Consider the following 21,488-nt stretch of genomic DNA (forward strand, 5'->3'; position numbering starts at 1 on the left):
AAGGATGTAGGACTCCAAGGCACCTTGCTGACTTATAGGACTGGAAGGAGACAATGCAAGGCAGCTGAGCAGCTCATCCCTGGGTGGGATAACATCTGGGCTCCTGCTTTGAGATCGCTGAGTGGGGCTGCACCCACCTCAGCCCCTCCTTGTCTGGCACTCATAGCGTGCTGTGGCTAAGAACAAAAGCTGAGTTTGAGAAGGGAACAGAAGTGCTCTCAATCTCTGGGTGCATTTGCATCCCTTGTGAAAGGCCTGTGCTCACCCACATGTGCAAGCACACATCCCCATGACAGGGAGAGAAAGGTTTGCCCCTCAGCAAGGCAGACTGTGTACGTCCTGCGGGACAGGCGGAGCTCAGCATCTCCGAGCATTGCCTCTAGCCCTGGCCAGAGCAGACAAACAAGGGAGAGGTCACCACTCTGAGACACTGCCACCCTCCCACTCTGCTTGGGAAGCATCTCCAAGCAAAATGCCTTTCTGCAAACCCAGCAGCTTTATTGAAACCAGCTATGAACACAGGGGAGGCGGCAGATGGAGCCTGCAGGGCTCTCACTGCCCTCTGAAGCAACAGCCATAGTAGCCTGGCACCAGCATGTACCCACCAGCTCTGGCAGAGCAGTAGTTTGCCCCATCAGTGGGCCTGCAGAGATCAGAGGGACTTGTCTATGTGGATAGAGAAGCCAAGATCTTGCCTGCAACAGGACTAACAGTGACAGCCATGAAGCTGGACACAGCTAAAAGCTGGGCATGAGCTTGGGAAGAGTTTAGCTGCTGACAGGCAGATATTTGGGGGATGGTGGGGGGGATGAATACAGCCTGGCTTGTGCATGCAGGCAGGGAGGGGTGAAAGGAGGGGATCCCAGATGTCCTCAGAACCTTGATCATTGAATAATGGATGAATCACACACCTCTGTAAAGGAGAATTGGGAAACAGAGGTAATGGTTCTCATGGCAGTGCTGGGGGGGCAGTGAGTTCAGATTGCCCATCCTCCTCCTCCCCCCTGCAGGCTGGTGCCTTCTGAGGGTGGGTGCAGTGAGGTCGCATCCATTTACAGCCCGAATTTCACCTCGGCGCATTCACCCTGCCCACCCCAGCTCTTCCCTGCGGGTGCTCTCATCCCCTCTGGCAACGGCAGAAGGGAGCAGGAGTCACGGCGGGGTTTTCTGGAGCGGGGAGAGGGAAGCTGCTGAATAAGCTGGAGACCTGGAAGGGCTTGCTGGTGGATCAGACTCTGCTGAGCCAAAGCAAGAGAATACTAAAAACATCTGACAAGCGCACGTCATTTAAAAACCATTTCCTCCTTAACATCGAGCAGACCCAGAGGCCACGCCAGGGCCAAGAGGCAGCTCAGAAGAGACGGTGCCTGGGGCCGGGTCAGCAAGTCCAGACCGCCACTGGCCATCCTCGTGCCTGGCCAGCAGCTGCCCAGGCACTGTGTCCATATCCCAGGGCTTCTCCTCTGACTGTGCCTTGTGAGCAGGGTGAAAATGCCTCTTGTGACCCAGCAGCAGGGCCGGAGCTGTGAGGTTCAGCTCCATGCTGAGCATCCTCAAGTTCAGGACTGTTGAATTCATCTGTTCAGGCACAGAAAAACCCTTTTCCGTGTTAATTCCTCCCTTGTCAGCTTCTTCATTTGCTTCATAGAAATACTCATCCCTGCCTCTGCATGCGCTACGGGAAGGGTCACCTGTCACTGTGTTACATGAGGGGCAGACCCACTGCTCTTAGGGAGTTCTGAACTCATCTGGGCTCTTGGTTTGCACCAGGCAGGGCTAAAAATGCTCTGTGGGAAAGATTTATTGAGAAATGTTGACAAAAGGGATTTTTAACTGCAAAACCCTCTTAAATATTCCTTTAGAATATACATAGTTCAAAGTTACATACAAGAAACTCAGGGTTTTTTTTATGGGGGTTCCTTGGGCTTGTTTTATTTCACTGGAAGGAACAGAAAATGTGGGAGGGTTGGAGGGGGATCTGTTTTCTAGCAAGTTTTATCTCACTGGGACAGAGGGAAGCAGAAACTAAGGGGGAAAAAGACAATCTGTAGAGCAGAGGGAGGCAGAGGCAGGGCTCTGCAGCCGCGGGAGCGGCATCTCGAGCACAGATTGACTAGAGTAGACTTGAATGAGCAAGAGTTGACACAACTGCTGGAGCCTCCAGCAAAATCCCTGTTTACCAGCAGGAGATGCCTTAGAAACAGCTCCTTCTGCAGATCCGGCTTGAGATGGAACCAACCACCCAGCCGGGAGGGAAAGGCTGAAACTGGGAAGAGATGGGAGGTTTCTGAGCTGGAGAAGGGTGGCTGAGGGACCCCCCCTCCTCTGCTGCAGCGCTGAGCTCATCCTGCTTTGCTCTTGGCAGGATTCAGCCACCAAGCCATGGAGCCCACCATGGTGTGCCCTTCTCTGAAGACATCTCTGTGGTTCCTCATCCTCACCGGTGAGTGCTGTGGCTGGGGATGGGTGTGCAGGATTGCGCCCTGCATGGGGATGCTACCCTGAGATGCTCACTCCAGGGCAAGAGGGAAGAAAGGGGCAGCGCCATTGGGCAGCACAGAGGTGAACAGTGTGCTCCGGCTACATCTGTCCCTCTTCATGACGGGGTCCATGGGCTCATCCCTGCACAGCCCTATGGTGGGGTTGATGTAAAGTCCCCACCTGTATCATGCTGATGCACAGCTGGGTGGAATGAGAAGATCTTTGCAACTGGAGCACTGTCAGGTGTGCTCAGTCCTTAGTAGACATCTGAGAGCCCCCATTAACTGGACATTATGGTCACCCTAACAGCATGAAGGACTTGGTCAGACCCCATCTGCACAATAACCCCCGCAGCAACACAACAGGGCACCCAGGTGCATCTGGGCTGTTCAGAGCACTGCTGTGCCCCTGGGGGCTGTCCCCAGCTGCCCTCCCCACCAGTGGGGTCACTGGGGAGGACCACACATCCCACTGGGACATCTGGGCAAGGAAGCTGGGAGAGACATGGGGAGCCATTCAGGAAGACCTTGCCTGCTCTATTGCTTCCAAAGGATTTCCTGCCAGGTTTTGCTGTCATTCCTTTTTCACTTTCTTGTAAGCTGACATTGTTTCAGTCTAGACTGTGTCCCGTCTGACACTGTCCCTGTGGAGAGGCAGCCAGCAGAGCAGGGAATTGCCTCATCTCCTCCTCTCCTCCTTGCCTGCTAAACGCATGGCCATTCCAAGCCTTTGAAGGTGTCACCGGGCGGTGACGAGCACAAGGCAGCACCGGGTGGCACTGAGGGTGCAGATAGCTCACAGAAAGGTTGGGCAGACACAAGACATAGTTAAAGCACAAAAGGGGAGGCTCCCTACCCATTATTGCCACAGGCAACATGGGCAACTTTGAACACTGCTAAACCCACGATGTCTTATTTCCTCTCCAGTGTGGGCTTTGGGAGGTGCAGAGAATGAAGGGCGACCCACGTAGGTTTAATTTGACAGGACATTCCTGTGGTGACCAAGGAGGACAAACCCAGGAAGGTTATTTTTCAGTGTAAAGGCTGACACCTTCAAACCAAACACATTGGCATGAGGCTGTGCTCCAGCCTGCTTCCCTTCGGATGTCAGAGGAATCCAACCTGGCCTCATCTCCCTCCTCTCCCAGGTCTGCTGGAGGTAGCATCCGAAGCCAGCAGGCTGCACATCGAACCTGGAGACAGCGAGCTTGTCCTCAGCCTCCACAGCTCCTTCTCCCTGTTGTGCTATGGGGATGGAGCACTGCTCTGGGAACGGGAGGGTCAGCCCCTCACCGCATCCCTGGAGCACAGGGATGGTGTCTTCGTCAGCAACCTCACCCTCAAGAACGTGACGGGCCGTCACACCGGGGAGTACTCATGTGCCTACAGCCCGGAGTGGGCTCCAGAGGCAGCGGAGAGGAAAGCCATCTACATCTACGTTCCAGGTAGGGGACAGCATGGCCTCATCCCCCCTGAAGGGGGCCTATAGGGATGCTGGGGAGGGACTCTTCGTCAGGGACTGTAGTGACAGGACAAGGGGTAACGGGTTAAAACTTAAACAGGGGAAGTTTAGATTGGATATAAGGAGGAAATTCTTTCCTGTTAGGGTGATGAGGCACTGGAATGGGTTGCCCAGGGGGGCCAGGTTGGATGAAGCCTTGGGTGGAATGGTTTAGTGTGAGGTGTCCCTGCCCATGGCAGGGGGGTTGGAACTGGGTGGTCTTGAGGTCCTTTCCAACCCCAACTATTCTATGATTCTATGATTTACACAGGCTTTAGCAGTCAGGAGAGAAAGAGGGCTTTGGATTATTCTATCTCCAGGCACTTGGCCTCCCCAAATCCTCTTTCCCATTGCAAAGGAGCCCTCATAATGTCATCTGCCTGTGGCATGTCTCTGGTATGCCAGGTCATGGGAGAAGCCCATGTGTGGTGCTGTTTGGACAAGTGGCAGGGGAAGCAATGGTGCTAGGCAGCAGCATCCGAGTTTCTCTCACCCTCCCACAAGTGGTTTGGCAAGCCCGTGACATCGCAGCTCTGCTTTGCTATGGGGAGTAAAGGAAGAAGCATTCCACTAGGCAGGAGGCAGAGCCCTGGGGCAGTCCTGGAGGAGCACAGAGCAGCCCTGGTTTAGCTTCAAGCAGCTTTCTGTAACCAGCATTCTGTTTCTCCCTCAGATCCCTCCTTAGTCTTCCTTCCCACACTGACCTCTGAAGAGCTCTTCATCTTCATCACGGGCTACACTGAGGCCATCATCCCGTGCCGCGTGACAAACCCACAAATGCAGGTGACCCTCTATGAGAAGAAGGTGGAGAACCCCATCCCAGCAGCTTATGACCCACAGCAGGGATTCAGAGGCTTCTTTGAGGATAAGACCTACTTCTGTCGGACAATTGTGGATGACCAGGAGGTGGATTCAGACACCTTCTATGTCTACAGGATCCAGGGTGAGCTGCCACTGTCTTCTCCTGTGCATCTGCTGTGGCTATTCCTTCAGCCCAATGGCAGGGGACAGCAAAGCTCTCCGGCTGTCTCCTTAGTGATGCTCTTGATCAATCCAGAGACTGGATCTAGTCCTGTCTCCATCACAGAAAGGGTTCTGCAGAAGTGTCTGCTCCACCCCTTAGGGACGAGGCTTTCCAATGAACCAGTCCACCCAGGATAAATGGACTTGGCACCCACTCATCCCTTCCTTCATGATTCATTCCTTTCTTGCACCTTCTCCACAGTCTCATCTGTGAACGTCTCCATCAGCGCAGTGCAGACCATAGTGCGCCAGGGAGAAAACGTTACCCTGATGTGCACCGTGAGCGGCAATGAGCTGGTCAACTTCAACTGGGATTATCCCCGCAAGCAGGTGAGTGCTCCAGCCCCACGGGCTCCAGGCAGCAGCTCCAGCCTTCACCTGATGTCCCATGGCAGTAACTCACCAATACCCTCGGTGAAGCTTCACAGGAAGCTGTGGGATGCTGCTGCTGCCGCACAGAGGGGCTTGATGAGGTGATCCTTAGGTTCAGGCTGCCTCAGTGGCCTCGGATCAGTGCATGTTCCCTGTTGCTACGGCAGCAGACCGGGGTCCTCTCTCTCCTCCTGCTCCCTCCCTGTGAGCATGGCTTTGTAGCTCCAATGGCAGAACATGCTCTTGAGTTCTCAGACCCTATTTCCTGTCCCTGTTGTGCAGGCAGGGAAGACTGTGGAGCCAGTGACCGACTTCCTGCCCGGATCCACCCATGAGATCCGCTCCATCCTCATCATCCAGAACGCGGAGCTGGAGGACAGCGGGACCTACGTCTGCAATGTCTCTGAGGGCTACCATGAGAAAACAGACCGCAAGGACATCACGGTCCATGTGATCGGTGCGTTGATGCCCGCAGACCCAAAGCCACCACAGCACATGGGTGTCAAAGCAGGATGTCCCAGAGTCGCTCTTCTCCCCCCTCCTTGACACTGCCCTAAGTAACCATGGCAAAAAGGAACCCTCAGCTCGTATCACCCTGCCCACTTCATTATCCCAAACCCCCTACTATGGCTTTTGTGACCCTTTATGATAGTTGAGGGTGTAGGTAAGAGCTCTTCTGCACTGTGCAGTGCCAAAGTGATGTGAGGTCATATCCTCACCTCCAAGTTGCATCTGTCCTTCTCTCGTGTAATTTGAGGGAACGTGCCCCATCTGCACAAGATAACAGCTTCCTCCCAACACGCCACCTGCCCCATGAGCTGCTCTGCTCCAGTGCGGCTCTGCACCCACACTCCCCTCACACCAACCTTGAAGCCTTGAAGGATGGATCTGGAGCTGCCGCACTGCTTCTGTGTGTTCAGAGGGTTTTGTTCCATGTCCACATTTGTCCAAAGGGCCGGAGAAGGGGTTGTTTCTCTCTCTGACCCTTCAATCCCTCGGGTCCCCTCTCAGAGCGTGGCTTCGTGCGCTTCCACACCCGCCTGCCCAGCACCGTGTACGCCGAGGTGCACAAGAGCCGCACCATCCAGGTGGAGGTGGAGGCCTACCCACCACCCAGCATCGTGTGGCTGAAGAACAACAAGACATTGACCATGGAGAGCAGCAGCGAGTTCACCATCACCAGCAGGAACCTGTCAGAAACCAGGTGCGGGGAAGGGTTAACTCACAAAGCAACCTCCAAATTGCTGGTTGGACACAGCTGATGAATGACTTTCTAAGGGTGGATTTTGAGCATGATTCCGATGGGTGGGAGCTGGTGGCCTTTGAGCATTATCAGTCCCCAGATACCTCCCCACATCCATCACTGTGGGACCGTGTCTCCTCCAGGTACCAGACGGGTCTGGTGCTGGTGCGGGTGAAGCAGGAAGAAGGAGGATTTTACACCATCCGGGCTTCCAATGAGGATGATGAGCAGGAGCTGTCCTTCCATCTGCAGATAAATGGTGAGGATGGGCATGCTAACATGGGGCTGTGGAGTGAGGGCAGCCTCAGGGTGAAGATGGACCTTCAGGCTGAAGCCATTACTCCTCTGGCTGCGGCTCCAGAGTGGTCTGAGTTACAGAAAGAACATTCAAGCAAGAAGCATCCTCATATCTCCCCCTTGGTCTCTGAGCAAGGGGGACAGGGATGCAGTGCAGACATCAGCAGCTTGGTGTTCATGCTCTGTCTTAGTGTAGTAGATACAGAGATGGCACTTTCCCCTGTGCTTGCCTGTGCTCTCCAAGCAAGTTAGATGGGGGCAGGTCTCTTCCATACCCCCTCAAACCTTTCTTGTTGCTGTTAGCTTTCAAAAACCCCACACAATCAATGCAACGAGTCCTTCCTCACTGCCTCCTCATCCCCAGGCCACGTCAGGGGCACAATGGAATCACGTTCCCCTTCCATCCTGCAGTCAGAAAGGAGGGTTAATTGCCATCACTGTCTCTTGGTTTCAGTGCCAGCCAAAGTGGTGGATCTCAAGGAGAACAGCAGTGCCAGTAGTGGGGAGCAGACCGTGACGTGCTCTGCTGAAGGCATGCCCCAGCCGGAGATCAGCTGGTCTACTTGCAGAGACATCAAAAGGTAAGTGGAGCGATAGAGCCCACGGGGATGGCTGGATACTTGCATTTGTTACAGTAAGAGACTATTATTTATGTATTTATTTATTACTTAGGGCAAAATTTTCATGCTGGCCTCAGAAAAGATTTCCCACATATACGGGGGAGGGGGAGGAGGATTTGGAAGAGGTTTATCATTGCCACCTCCCAGTACCTAAAGGAGCCTACCCGAAATCTTAGCAGGAACTTTTTACAAGAGCTTATAGGGACAGGACAAGGGGGAATAGGCTTCAGCTGAAAGAGGGGAGATTTATTAGATATTGGGAAGAAATTCTTCATTATGAGGGTGCTGAGGCGCTGGCATAGGGTGCCCAGAGAAGCTGTGGCTGCCCCATCCCTGGCAGTGCTCAAGGCCAGGTTGGACACAGGGGCTTGGAGCAAGCTGCTCCAGTGGAAGGGGTCCCTGCCCGTGGCAGGGGTTGGAACTGGGTGGGCTTTAAGGTCCCTTCCAACCCAAACCAGGCTGGGATTCTGTGATGTTATTGTACTCTGCTGGGAACACACCCGGGCAGCCCATGGAGGTCCCTGCTGCCCCTCAGATGCCTTTACCCTCCCCTGGACCAGGTGCAGCACCAAGGGGCAGCCCACCCGGCTGCTGGGGAACGAGTCGGCAGAGATCGGGCTGCGGACCAACGCCACGTACCATGCGGAGCTGCAGGTGTACCGCGTCAACAGCACCCTGCAGCTGCACAGGGTGGACGAGCCCCTGCTCCTGCGCTGCACCGTGCACAACTTCCTGGGCACCAGCTCGCAGGACATCACGCTGGTCCCGCAGGGTGAGGGCTGAGGGAAACACTTGAGACAAGGGTGGGGAGATGGAGTTTTCTCTCCGCGTTTCCAGCATGGAGGTACTGGAGCCAGGACAGTCCCCTGATGACTGCAGTCCTCACAGGCAGGAAACCTGGGATTTCTGCCCCAGATAAAGCCTCCTTTAAGTCGAGCAGGAAAGGATGCTCCAGGAGGAATCTGGAGCCTCGTGGACATCCCCTTCCCACCACTATCAGGGTCATCCACCTAGGGAGGCAAGACGGGAGTGCCTGAAGAGGTCCCTGGTGCCTTGTTATTAACCCGTGGGTCACTAGATGGTGCCACGGACTCAAACATCCCCGCACTGAACATCCTAAACCCGAGGAAGAATGGTCTGAGCCCAGGCCGGAGCTGCCAGTGCCCCCAAGCAAACCAGCCCCCCTGGCTCCTTATATTGTCCCATGGTCAAACCTCTCACAAGGCAGCAGGCTGTAACCACCCATCACCCTCTTACCCATGGGGGTGCAGGACACAGGTCTGCCCAGGAGGAGAGGACAGGCACTGTCCCCACACAGAGAAGAGTTCAGGGCCAATGTCTTGGGGGGATGCATGTAGCAGGAGGGGTACAGTGGTTAGAAGAGGGAAGGGGAAGGGTACAAGATGCACTGCTGTTCCCTCCTTTCCTGGGGGTACCCAGGCCATGCAGAGGTGGAGGAGTCTGACTGCTGTCCTGTTATTGTTGTAGCCTTGCCGTTCAAGGTGGTCATCATCTCTGTCATCCTGGCCTTGCTGGTCCTCACCGTCATCTCCCTGATCATCCTGATCGTCCTGTGGCAGAAGGTAAAAGACCATGGCCTCCGTCAGTCTCTGCATGCCCCTGGCTAGACAAGGAAAGAGGCAATGACTGCAGGGACCAAAAACTCCCTAACAAAGCTCACCAGTATCCCCCATGCCCTCTCTGACCCTCAGCCTCTCAGACCTCTCTCCCCTTTGCTCCCCTTTCCAGAAACCTCGCTATGAAATCCGGTGGAAGGTGATTGAGTCCGTCAGCTCCGATGGGCACGAGTACATCTACGTGGATCCCATGCAGCTCCCTTATGACTCCAGCTGGGAGGTGCCCAGGGACAAGCTGGTGTTAGGTAAAGGCTTTACAGGTCCCACTGGTGGACCCCCGGGGTCCTGGGTGTCTGGGGGTTTGAGATAGGTTTGGGTTTTTATCTCCAAAAGAGAGAAAGGAACAGAGATCCCTGGATGTGGTCCCAGTCCCAAACATCATCGTTCACAACCACTTCCATGCGCACCAGGACCACTGGTGTGGTTTCAGACCAGGGACTTGTCTTTTCCAAGCTCCTCTCCTCGAGGACCACCACTGACTTTTCTCCTTTCTCTTTCTTTGCAGGACGCACCCTCGGCTCCGGTGCCTTTGGACGTGTGGTGGAGGCAACAGCCCACGGCCTGAGCCATTCGCAGTCCTCCATGAAAGTGGCGGTCAAAATGCTCAAGTGTGAGTTGCCCCCACACCATCCCTTTCCCTATCCTAAAGCTGCAAAGGCCAAACAGTGCCCATTCACTGCCCTCCTTGCCCTGTCCAACAGCCACTGCCCGGAGCAGCGAGAAGCAAGCCCTCATGTCCGAGCTGAAGATCATGAGCCACCTGGGACCTCATCTCAACATTGTCAACTTGCTGGGGGCCTGCACCAAAGGAGGTACCTGAGAACTGCCCTTGGAGTGAATAATTCCTGCTTTCTGGTTCAGAAAGATTCATCCTTCCCTATGGAAAGCCTTGTGAGGCTCTGAAAGCATTTCTTTCCAATGTGATTGAAACTGAGCAGCCGTGTTTCTGTTAACCTCCACCTCCCATCCCAAACACAGATTTCAGGTTCCCAAAATGCTCAGTACCAGAAAGGGGGCTCTCCCTCCTGGCCCTGCTTAGACATCCTGCAACCTGGCAGTGTTCCTTTGGGATGATACTCACTGAACAGGGCCAAGGCAGGGCTGACTTGGGTGCTGTCTCCCACCAGGACCCATCTATATCATCACCGAGTACTGCCGCTATGGGGACCTGGTGGACTACCTGCACCGCAACAAGCACACCTTCCTGCAGTGCTATGGTGAGAAGGCACGGCGAGAGGCAGAGCTGTATGGGAACACCCCCAAGGAGGACCACGTGCACAGGTACTGGAAAGCAGCACTTTCCTCCTCCCTTGTGCCTACCCCATCATAGCCCCCATCAATAAGGCTGGTATTCCCAGGAAGGATAAGTACATTTAATCCAGCCCAGTGCAATAAAAGCTGGGCCAGCACTGGGACACAGCCGATTGCTCTATTACCTTAGGAGACCAGCCCATGTGCCAACCAGCCACCTCCAAACAGCTCCTGGCAGATGAGGAGATAGCAGAGGCAATATGTGTGTCCTGGAGGATGGGTTTGCTAGCACACACGCCGGCTGCTCCATGCCAGTTGGGAATATTCCCTGGCATCACTAACTTCACTGGCATAACCATGGCTATGCATTCAGTACAGACACAAAGGGTTTCCCAGCATGTCTTTACCCTTAGAGACCTCAGCTCTGCATTTTTAGAGCAGGTTGTGTTGCTACTGAGCCTAAAGGAGAAGCGCTATAAGGAGTGCAGTTGCACAAGAGGTCCTACAAGGAAAGGGAAATGGTCCTTCATCTGTTTGCCAGCTGTAAGGGATGCAGGCACATCAGCACAGAGAAATGGTCCCATGGGAAGTTAGAAAGCAGCATTTCCTTCTAGCAGGCCGAAACAATATAAAACAGAGCAGTGTCAAGACATCAGCACAGCTGCCCTATAGACTTCCTGCTTGAAGGCAGCTGAGATCCTCCTAAGCACTAAGAAGTCTCCCAAGCCCACGGGGATGTGCCCCACAGCTCCAGCCATGCAGCAGACTTCCCTTGCCCAGCACCAGCATGTGGAAGATGGATGCTGCTTCCCAGATGCAGTAGTTGCTCACTCCCTGCTGTGTGGGGCATTTCAGTGCTGGGGCTGAGGGTTCAGGAACTGCAGTCCCACAAATCACTGTCCCCATTCCTTGCGTCTCCTGCTCTCCTCTGGATCTGAACAGCCTCTTTGCTTCCCCCACAGTCACCTCTCCTTGTCTGTCGAGAGCGATGGGGGCTACATGGACATGAGCAAGGACGACTCCCTGGATTACGTGCCCATGTCTGACATGAAGGGTGAAGTCAAGTACGCCGACATCGAGTCCTCTAATTACGGCACCCCGTACGAGCTGGACAGCTATTCCCCATCAGGTAACAGCTCAGCCACAGCGGGAGGCTGAGGGGCTTGCACTTTGGGTGCTGGATGCCTTTGCTTGCAGAGATGGGTGATTTCATATTGAAGACGTCACCCTTGGGATGAGTTCAGCAGCTGGCTGAGTAACACCAACATCAATCTCGGCTTGCTCTTCAGCTCCTGAAAGAACAGACCGGGTGACGCTGATAAACGAGTCTCCCCTCCTCAGCTACATGGACTTGGTGGGATTCAGCTTCCAGGTGGCCAATGGGATGGAGTTCCTGGCTTCCAAAAATGTATGTATGGCTCTGGTCCATAGTGCCTGCAGCAGTGAAGGCCAGCGCTGCCCTGCTGTGTTCTGTGGTCAGCTTCTGCTCGTTGTCCCTCTGTCCATGCCAGCCTCCTCATGGGAGAAGTGGCAGTGAGATGGAATAGCTGCTGACCGCTTCCCTTTGGAAACAGATCTGGGTACCAGCATGACATTATTTGCACATGACAGCTAACCCTGGCTTAGATTGAGCTCCAGACCTCAAATTCCCTGGCTCTGAGCTCCTCCCAAGCCATGCACAGCACATCTGTGGTGTTATATCATCCTGTTTACAGGGATGACCAGTGATGACCTCCCTGTGCTACAGCACAAGGCACTCCACAGCGGAGCCACTACTCTCCACATCACCCCTGTTAAACCACACGCTCTGAACCCCCCAGGCCTCATCAGAAGTGCTTGTTTAGTGGAAATTAAGCCACCATACAGGAGTAGGCTCTGGGATTTCCTAAGGTGTCATAAGGTCTTAGGATTCCTATGGTTTTCCTGGCATAGCCTAGGGCAGGCAGTAATACAGTTGTGAAACATCGCACAGGGCAGGGCTAAGAGAGGAGGTGAGGATGGCATCAATGATGAGCGGAGAGAAATTCCTGGCTCTCTGCCTGTAGCCAGACCGTTCCTGGTCAGTGCTTCCTTGGGCTGTCTGGGGGCCCCTCGCTGTGACAGTGTCCTGCCTCCCCCTACAGTGTGTGCATCGTGACCTGGCTGCCCGGAACGTCCTCATCTGTGAGGGGAAGCTGGTGAAGATCTGTGACTTTGGCCTGGCACGAGACATCATGAGGGATTCCAACTATATCTCCAAAGGCAGCGTGAGTACCAGGAGCTGTGCAAGCCCCTTCTTCCTGGGGCTTTGGACCCATCCATCACTGTGCCAGGGTGGTGACAGGGCAGGACTCCCAGGAGATGGTGTCAGCAGCCACCCATCCTGATGTGCTCTGCACATTGTGGAGTAGAATTGCATGTCCATATCCCCAGGCTTTTACAGAAGAATTGAGGCAGCAGCAGCGAAGCTGAGGATGGTCCCTGCAGAGCCCATCACTGGCAGCACTGCTACATCCATTCCCTACACAGCACTGAGTCTGGTCCTGAGCTGCAGGCAGGAGGGCTACAAGGTTGGGCGGCCCAACAGTGCTGCAGTGGGTCATTGGCCACTCTGGGAAGAGGTTCACAGACTTCTGCTCTAACCACCAGACCACAGGCAAAGAGGAAGTGCTTTCCTCTAGGCAGGACTTTCCAGAAAGACGTCTCCAGTCTTTCAAGGCAGGAGAGGATGAGGCTGTAACTGAGCTTGCCCAGAGCCTGCCCTGTGACTTGAACACAGCACGTCTGCTTCCAGCCCTAACATACTAGGGAATGTGCAACCCCAAGCAAAGCAGGCCATGGAATTCCCAGAGAAACTGAGGCTGGGGGAGCTGAGAGCGGAGCCAGGCCCCTCCAACCCCAATCTTTCTCTGCTTCATGAACTTACTCAGCTTCTCTTGTGCTTTCTCCCATTTGCATGGGACAGCAGGCAGGCGCTCGGTGCCTGGGCAGGGAGACCCTCCGGCAGAGGGGCTGCGGTTTTCCAATCCAGCCTTGCCTTAGCTGCTTTTCCTTCCGAAACGGGAAATGAAACTGGGCCCCTTTGCAATCCTTCCTGGAGATTATTTTGGTATTCGTTGTGCAAGCAAATCCCAGGAACAGCACAGCCAGAGCTGGCTGGAACAAGGGCTGTGGCTGCAGCTGACTCTCCTCTTGTTCCATTTTTCCTCTTAGACCTTCTTGCCCCTAAAGTGGATGGCTCCTGAGAGCATCTTCAACAACCTCTACACCACCCTGAGTGATGTGTGGTCCTTTGGGATTCTCCTCTGGGAGATATTCACTCTAGGTAAGTGCCCTGGAGATCATGGTGGTATCCATAGGTCTGATAGCCTGTTAGCAGGATCCCTTCTCAGATTCCCATTTCTAACCCCCAAGTCCCAACCTTACCAGTCAGGGCAGCACTTCATTCCCTGTCTCCTTCTTTCCCATGCTGACACTGCCGTTTGGAAATGAAATGAAACAGGAAAGGTACAGAAAAAGGAAACCTTGGTGTGAAATGCGTGTTGGCATGGGGTGGCAGCAATCCACCAGCCTGATCTCCTGCTCTCCCTTTACACCCAGGGGGGACTCCATATCCCGAGCTACCTATGAATGAACAGTTCTACAATGCCATCAAACGTGGCTATCGGATGTCCAAACCCACCCATGCCTCTGACGAAATGTAAGTGCTGCCGATACGTGTTTGCCCTGGGCCTGCGATACACAAGCTACAGAAGCATTTCTGCCTCTCCTTTGCCCACCCAATAACTCACCACAGTGCTCTCTCATCCCTCTCGTTAGCTATGATATCATGCAGAAGTGCTGGGAGGAGAAGTTTGAGATCAGACCGTCCTTCTCACAGTTGGTGGTGCTTATGGGAAACCTGTTGGTGGATTGCTACAGAAAGGTATGTTCAAAGGAGCCTGTGCTGGAGGGACAGGAGAGTGCTCTATGGAGGCTTTGGTTAAGTCCTCAATCAGGGTTTGGAGACCAGTGTTTAGTGCTGCTGTACCAGGGGATTTTGCTGTGACTAAGGCTGCATTAGCTTGAACACCCAATGAAGGTGCCTCGGGCATCCTGGGGATACTGCTGAGACAATCAGCATCACCAGACAGGCAGCTTGGATCTAAGCAACTGCAGAAACCAGAACTGCCAGGAGATCAAAACCCTGCTTCCAACTCTTTGGTGTTCTGGAGTTGTGGAGTTGTGCCCCTGATGTCTCCTTTAGGAAACGTCCATGACTTGTCTCTGGTGGAGTCAGGGTAGCTGAACCCAGCTGGGAGATGCCAGGCCCTCTAGAAAAAGCCTAGGGGACAGGGAAAGCAAATACAACACAAGTGCATCTTCTCCTCTCACGAGGCCTTCCCGTTTCCCTGGTAACCTGCAGAGGTACCAGCAGGTGGATGAAGAGTTCATGAAGAGCGACCACCCCGCTGTTGTCCGCACAAGACCCACGATCCCCAGGCTGAACAACGCCAGGATCACAGCCAGCTCCCCCGCCGGCAGCATCCTCTACACCTCCGTGCACCAGAACGGGGGTGAGAACGATTACATCATCCCTCTGCCCGACCCCAAACCGGAGGCAGTCTGTGACCTCCCTCAGGAGGCCTCCATCAGCCGGGCCAGGTAAAACACCGCTTCTGAAAGCCGTCCCTTCTCCTGACTCCCCAGACATGAAAACAGGGGCCTCAAGAGGAAATGGGGATGTTTTGCTGAGGGATAGACCAGGGCTGGGTTTACCAGGAAAGAAGAAGGGCAGTGTCACCCCATCTGAGCCCACAGGGGTAGGAATGAACCAGGGGAGCTGGGACGTGAGCTAAGGTAAGGTGCCATCTCACATGCCCATACATCAGCCAGCACAGCTGGGGATAAGTGACCCTGCTCACAAGGAGAAGGGCACATAGGGACCCATGGCCTGCAGAACACAAAGGGGTGCATGTTGTGTTTTAGGGCTGAAGAGACCAAACTGCTACTGTCTGGAAAGCTACACAGACAGAGTGGGGGCGCTTGGAGCTTGGCATGCTTCTCAGCTGTTGGGAATCCTCTCCCACCAGGAGACTTAGGGCAAGGCACTCATTTCTCTCCCCCTCTTGTCTCCCTTCAGCTCTATGCTGAACGAGGCCAACACATCGTCTACAATATCCTGTGACAGCCCACTGGGCCTCCGGCAGGACGAGGAGCAGGAATCCGACCCGCAGCCAGGCTGCCAGGAGCTGACCACAGGGCACCAAGAGGTGGAGGAGAGCTTCCTGTAGTCAGAGCTGGGCTGCCTCTGCATCTCCCTATGGAGAGGCCAGCTGAGGGGCCGACCCAGATGTCACAAGGGCCATGCTCTGTCTGCACATCGCGACACCCCTACCTGCCCCAGCACCCCTCCTTCCCTCCTGTCTCCCAGCGTTGGGTGGGGAATTGAAGACTTTTCCCCATCGCCATCCCCTTTCCCCTTACAAAGAGGTGGCTCAGTGCTAGCACCTTCCAGATCACTGCCACATCCTCCTCAGTGATGAAACCACTGCAGGAGGGAGACATCTCACAGACCAACATCTTCTTTTCAAGTGGAAGACGTGGGTTGGTTCTCCACAAGAGACGCCACTTTCTGCGTTACTAAGATGATACTCCAGCCTCTTCCCCCTCCACGGCGATGAGTTTCATCTCCTCTGCACCAGCACTTCTCTGATGGTCTCAGCACCAGCCACACTGTGGTTCTGTGAAATGCCAGCGGGATGGATGATGTGCCTGGAGTCTGTTGCTGGGGTGCAGAGAACCTGTAACACCAGCCTTCAGCTGCTGGAGATCAAGAGTACATTGGGTAGATTCTCCTCCAAGCACAGCCAAGTCCTGGAGAGAACAGCCAGCGTCTCAGATACCAAATCACCATCTTCCTTTCTTGACAGCTCTTCTGTGGTGGAAAGAGCATCACAAGCACTACAGGTACCCATGGCTCTGGGGCACTGCTCTGCACCCATCTAGAGGGGCTGTCACACCCTGAAGCCTTTTGTGCCCTGCATGGCACCAGGAGCCCCAGGGGCATGCCAGGAACTCAGACTGCTCTCACAGTGACTGTTGTTGTAGCAAAGAGGGCAGTCCAGTGTTGTTCGTGTTGGCTGTGTGGACACTAAGCTAATTATTCTCTATTGAAGATTTAAAGGGAACAAATACATTAATCCACTAGCCAGGGCCAGTATAAGAAGCAATATGGCTATTCATTAATCTACTGCCACAAAGCCCAGCCCATCCGCTGGGAAATCATATAACCCTGCCAGCTGCAAAACGTTTGTGCCTTATCCTTGGGAAGCAAGGGATCCCTTTTGATAGACTGCCCACTCACACACCCTTTCTCAGGATGGGAGGTCTCACCGGTCCCTCCTGAGTCATAGCAAGACTATGGGGAGCAATAAGGATGCCAGAACGCCAACCCAGGGATATGTTAAAAGAGAGATAGGGAAAGAGACTGGGAAATGTTTGGGCACAGTTGAACTGGATCTCACACCCTGTCACTTTCTGGGGGCCAGACATAGCCTTTTACTGGGCTGTGGCTGAAGTGCCATGGGGAACCAAGCAGAGCAGGAGGAACCAGGGAGGATTCCTCCCTTTTGGAGAGTGGTTTGAAGAATAAAAGGGCAGAGACCTTCCTCCTGCTTCTCACCTCCCTCCTCGCAGGCAGGCCTGGGATTAACGCTCTCAAGCAGGCACTTGAATGGGGAGACTCAAAGCAGGAGGAACACCGGGCTTTTCAAACCAGTTGTGAGCAAACCTCTTGCAGAGATGAAAGCTGGGCCCCAAAAAGCAGGTCTGACACCATAGAAACTGGCAGGGCTTTTTCTTGCACGGAGCTCTGCTCGCTGCATGCCCCCACTCCCATTAACCCCTCCATTTATGCACCTCTGTGCATGCAGAAGCTGCACAGGCAGGTTTACGGACTCAGAAGTTCCCTCAGCATCTTGCTGGGCTTCTGCCACCTCAGAGCCGCTGAGATTTCTTTTTACTTCAACATACGAAACTTCTGCCAGAAACCCCCAGCAAAACAGCTTCTGTTTTAAGTTGTCTGTCGTTGCAATGCTGCCATTTGTGCAGCTAAAAGAGGAGTAGGTGTTTTGTGGGCTGGTGTCCTTGCTAAGATGTGAACATAAGGAATAGCACTTTTATTGGCAGCCGGTGGAGTGTATTTTCAGCTCATGTGGTCAGATTCCCCACCATCCGTAGGAAACACACTGTGAATAACAACTGTTTTTCCATGCTCTGTTCCTCCTGCTTGTAACGAAGGAACCATCTTCTGTGGCTACAGCTCATGAAACGATCCTGACCGCAGAGAAGCGGTAACTTATCAGATCCTTAGGGTCAGGCCACTTTATCTGTGTGAGGTGCTTGGTAAGACCCATGTCACTGCAACTTGAGCCCATAGGATGGCACATCAGATCATCCTAATAGCCCCTGTCTGCACCAGCTCCGTTTTAATTTGTCGGTCCCTATTAAAGGTGACCAGAAGTACCCAGTACTCCAGGTGAGGTCAAACCTAGACCTCACATAGGGCATTAATAGTTCTGGTCTGTACTGGATTTGACTTGCCTGGTGTAGCTGTGGGTAATGTTGGCCTTTTCTCAGCCACAACATACTGGCTGTTTGGAGTCATCCTCTGACCAGTCCATGCACCTACGTCTTTCTGCTCCTCCAGCATTTCTAGCGCAGCTACTCCCCGCTGTTCCAGACGTTGGGTCATCAGCACATTTTGTTAACAAACTGTTATTTTTGGGGCTGGACTGACTAATAAAAACATTAAATACTTGTAGCATCCAGAGCAACACTAGAGAGCTGCTTTTACTACCTCTGTCCAGGCCAAACATTTCCCCATCAGTTAACCCTTTCTCAGCGTCCCTTTGGCCATTTACTTATTTACTTCACAAATCAAGTACTAAACTCCACCTTGTACAGATTAATTATTAATTAAATTAGTAATTTCCCACTATCAAATAGTTTCCGCTGTGCTGAAACAGGAGATCTTTGTCTTCTCCTTGCTGGGGGAACTCAGGTATCCTGTCCTATCAGCTGGGCATTACCCTTGGATGCCTATTGCGTTTTGTCCTATTTGTAGATGTATTGCAACTATTATTTCCATCAAAACCTGCTGTGGCTGCTGACATGGTGCTATCCCCCCGCCCCCCTTCCTTCTTAAAGCAGGTACGCCAGACTCTTTGCAAAATAGTGCAATTCTCCAGAGAGATAGGACCAAATATTTGCCTTTGGCCAAGTCTTGCACTTTGTGGTACTTCCCTGTCCCTACTCAGCTCTTCCTATCATCACTTAGAGCACGCACACTGGCTGCAGCGAGCAGATCTCCACCAGGCTGGCAGTGGGCAAAGCCAACATCTTTTGCTAAGCATCCCTGTGACTCTCCTCTAAGAGAAGTCTTGGTAAAGCTGAGGCTTACAGCAGTCCCCAGACAAGCTCTCTCTGCTGCCGACATTCCAGTCCCCACGTGTCCCAAAGGGTGAGGACCAGGAAAAGGGGTCGGCTGTTCTGCCCCCATCAGTTTTGCAGCCATAGTTTCCCCGGTGAGGCTCCAAAGGGAATCAATCCCTCTGGGTTTCTAGTTTCAGTGATCAGCATTTTAATCCGAGTGTGGTTTTGTGTTTAGAGGTGGACCCAAACTGACCCCCCCCCCAAAGGGACACATCTTGCACAGCTTGGGCCCATCTCTCGTGCAATATCTTTTATGCATAGATTGTATTTTACTCTGCAGGTGTCACGTCGTTATCAGCACCAGTGTATACATAATCCTACTGCCAGTCACTATTCCATACATACCTACATGTATCCCAGAAACTAATGCGACACTTTGGTGTCTCCTTCCACATGTAAGATGCTTCTCAGACTGTGTGCACAGGTTTTAACCCTTTTGTCCTTCTCGGTTTGAGCGTGTTTCTGTGTTTTTAAGGGCGAGTGTCACGTTTAGTGTTTGTTTGTGTCGTGTAAAGAAATGTAGAGCACAGCGGACTTTACTCCTAACCCAGTTGTCTCTGTTCACCTGCCAAGGGCACCGTGGTGGAGTCCCACGGGGACCGGAGGCAGAAGCGCAGTGCAGATGTGCAGCCAGGAGGAAGTCAGCCAGAAGTGAGAAACGGCTCTTCCCCTTCTTCCCAGTCAGGGCTCTGGGCTGGAGGGGAGGCAGCACCACACATACAGGGTACTGAGGGTTCTGGCTGTGGGGAAGTGCAGGGTGTGGAGATGGGCAGATCTGGAGAGGGGGATTTCGCAGATATCTCCTTATGGGGGCTTTTTCTGAGCTGAGATCTCAGCTGATGTGCTAAGGAGGCAAATCCAACACATAAGCATGAGGAAAGGCTCTGGTCGGGCTCAGCACTTAGCTCAGGTCCCAGGGTCTTGTGGCCAGTTCGCAATGCAAACCACACAGACCAAGGGAGAGTCCTTGGCTGCCAAGCCAGCTCTGGGGGGTGCAGGCACAGCCTGACTGTGCACCCACTTGAGGAGCATGAAGGTTGCCCTGGGACATGCCAAGATCGATCCGGATGGCTTTGGCAAGGGCAGGGAACTGCTCCGGTGTGGCTGCATCGGCACTTTGGAGAGATGACTTGCAGGGGTGGGAGGAGGCAGGGAAGCCAACTCATGCTGGGAGGCGGCGGTGTCCCATCAACCCTGTCCTTTCCTCCTCATGGCTTGCACCAGAACTGCAGAGCTTGCCCAAATCGTGCCCTCTCCCCCTCCTGCTGCCCTGGCTTGTTGGCATCGCGCTGTTGCTCTGCATCACCTCTGAACAGAAGCAGCGTCTGCCTCCGTGCTGTCTGTCAGGAACCATCCCGAGGGCAAAGACAAAAACAGAGTTCAGACTAAGGTACCAAAGAGTTAACATTTTCCTAGGTTTACAGATATACTTGTAGGGTTTGTACTATGTCACATCTATAGCCATGAGATACTATTTTTATGCTGTAAACTTTTACAAATACGTTTTTAAAGAAAGAGTTTAAAAATAAAGGTGTTTTTCTTTTTGCAAAGTTCCATCTCTTCCTTTTGTGTGCCTGGTTTTGGTTGCTCCCACTCAGATGGGGCTGGGAATACAGCTTAACCATGTGGTGGGTGAAGGCTAAGCATGTTAATACGCTGTGCATGACCCCAATGCTTAGCGAAAGCCAAGCTGGGAGCCAGGCAGAGAGAAGCACAGCAAGGCTACAGCTGAGCCCTGGGACATGGTAAGGAAAAGGGGCCGCAAATAGGGAACGATCTGCCCTGCCACGTTGGTAACTGGCCAGTTTGTGGATCCCGTTGCACTGGGAGGAGGTGGGTAGAGGGAAGGACACAGCGAAGAGTTCCCATGTGTATCCCCTGTGCCTGAGGTTTGGGCCAGCAGCACCAGACAAGGGCTTGATGTGCTCCTTGGGATCATTGCTGGGTGTGTGCTCAGACCAGGGTAGGGCTGCAGGAGATGCCAGGCTGAGCAGTGCTGGGCTGAAGGAGCTGGGAGACAGCCCAGTGCTGTTTGTTAGCTTTCCCCCATAGTTTAATAGCTCAGGGTGACGGGAGAGACTGGAGGTAGCAATGGGGCAGGGCACCAGCAGCCGCACTGCAGTGCACAGTGCTCCCCATGTCCAGCTCTCCTCCAAGCTGGGTTCCCCCCTGCCTCTGAGAGGAGGAATTCACTGATACCCCCAAAACCCCGGCTCCCCACACTGCTGCTCCTCCCCAGCCCTGTGATTCAGGCACCTGCTGAGTCCAGCCCAAAGTTCTTTGCTCTCCTGGCTCCAGTGGGGCTGCTCTTACAGAAAATGCCCCCAGGCTGCTGAGGGAGCTGTTTGCAGCCAGCTCTAAAGCCTGGGGTTGATGTGAAGAGGGGTTTTTGAGCTGAGGTTCAAATAGATCCATGCTGACCCTGTTTTGAGGCTGCAGCCCAATGCAACTCTCCATTGGCAGCACTGTGCCTCTCTCTGGAAACCCCTTGTGCACCCAAAGACCGAAGGCACTGGCTGCAGCAGAAGGCAGCTCCAAGTCCCTTTTCCATGCTTTTCCTGCCTCTGCTCAGTCTGCCAGAGAGGAGGTTTGGAGGCTCCGGACCAGCTC

At 53.7% G+C, this 21,488-nt stretch overlaps 1 protein-coding gene across 1 annotated transcript in view; it reads left to right on the top strand.

The window, feature by feature from the left end:
- Window positions 1-20,428, top strand: part of PDGFRB (platelet derived growth factor receptor beta) — a 31,438-nt gene extending 11,010 nt beyond the window's left edge. The window contains exons 2-23 of the mRNA XM_065690262.1: window positions 2,366-2,443; window positions 3,629-3,925; window positions 4,655-4,924; window positions 5,207-5,334; window positions 5,659-5,833; window positions 6,388-6,580; window positions 6,763-6,878; window positions 7,371-7,497; window positions 8,097-8,308; window positions 9,025-9,119; window positions 9,286-9,418; window positions 9,679-9,783; window positions 9,875-9,985; window positions 10,301-10,454; window positions 11,387-11,553; window positions 11,714-11,832; window positions 12,548-12,670; window positions 13,617-13,728; window positions 14,004-14,103; window positions 14,223-14,328; window positions 14,809-15,047; window positions 15,526-20,428. Of these exons, the coding sequence (XP_065546334.1) occupies window positions 2,383-2,443; window positions 3,629-3,925; window positions 4,655-4,924; window positions 5,207-5,334; window positions 5,659-5,833; window positions 6,388-6,580; window positions 6,763-6,878; window positions 7,371-7,497; window positions 8,097-8,308; window positions 9,025-9,119; window positions 9,286-9,418; window positions 9,679-9,783; window positions 9,875-9,985; window positions 10,301-10,454; window positions 11,387-11,553; window positions 11,714-11,832; window positions 12,548-12,670; window positions 13,617-13,728; window positions 14,004-14,103; window positions 14,223-14,328; window positions 14,809-15,047; window positions 15,526-15,676 (3,294 nt within the window). The 5' untranslated portion in view covers window positions 2,366-2,382 and the 3' untranslated portion in view covers window positions 15,677-20,428. The remainder of the gene's footprint in view (window positions 1-2,365; window positions 2,444-3,628; window positions 3,926-4,654; window positions 4,925-5,206; window positions 5,335-5,658; window positions 5,834-6,387; window positions 6,581-6,762; window positions 6,879-7,370; window positions 7,498-8,096; window positions 8,309-9,024; window positions 9,120-9,285; window positions 9,419-9,678; window positions 9,784-9,874; window positions 9,986-10,300; window positions 10,455-11,386; window positions 11,554-11,713; window positions 11,833-12,547; window positions 12,671-13,616; window positions 13,729-14,003; window positions 14,104-14,222; window positions 14,329-14,808; window positions 15,048-15,525) is intronic.
- Window positions 20,429-21,488: the final 1,060 nt, after the last annotated feature.

Source organism: Lathamus discolor, chromosome 10, assembly GCF_037157495.1.
Source record: "Lathamus discolor isolate bLatDis1 chromosome 10, bLatDis1.hap1, whole genome shotgun sequence".
In the NCBI taxonomy this organism is placed as follows: domain Eukaryota; kingdom Metazoa; phylum Chordata; class Aves; order Psittaciformes; family Psittacidae; genus Lathamus; species Lathamus discolor.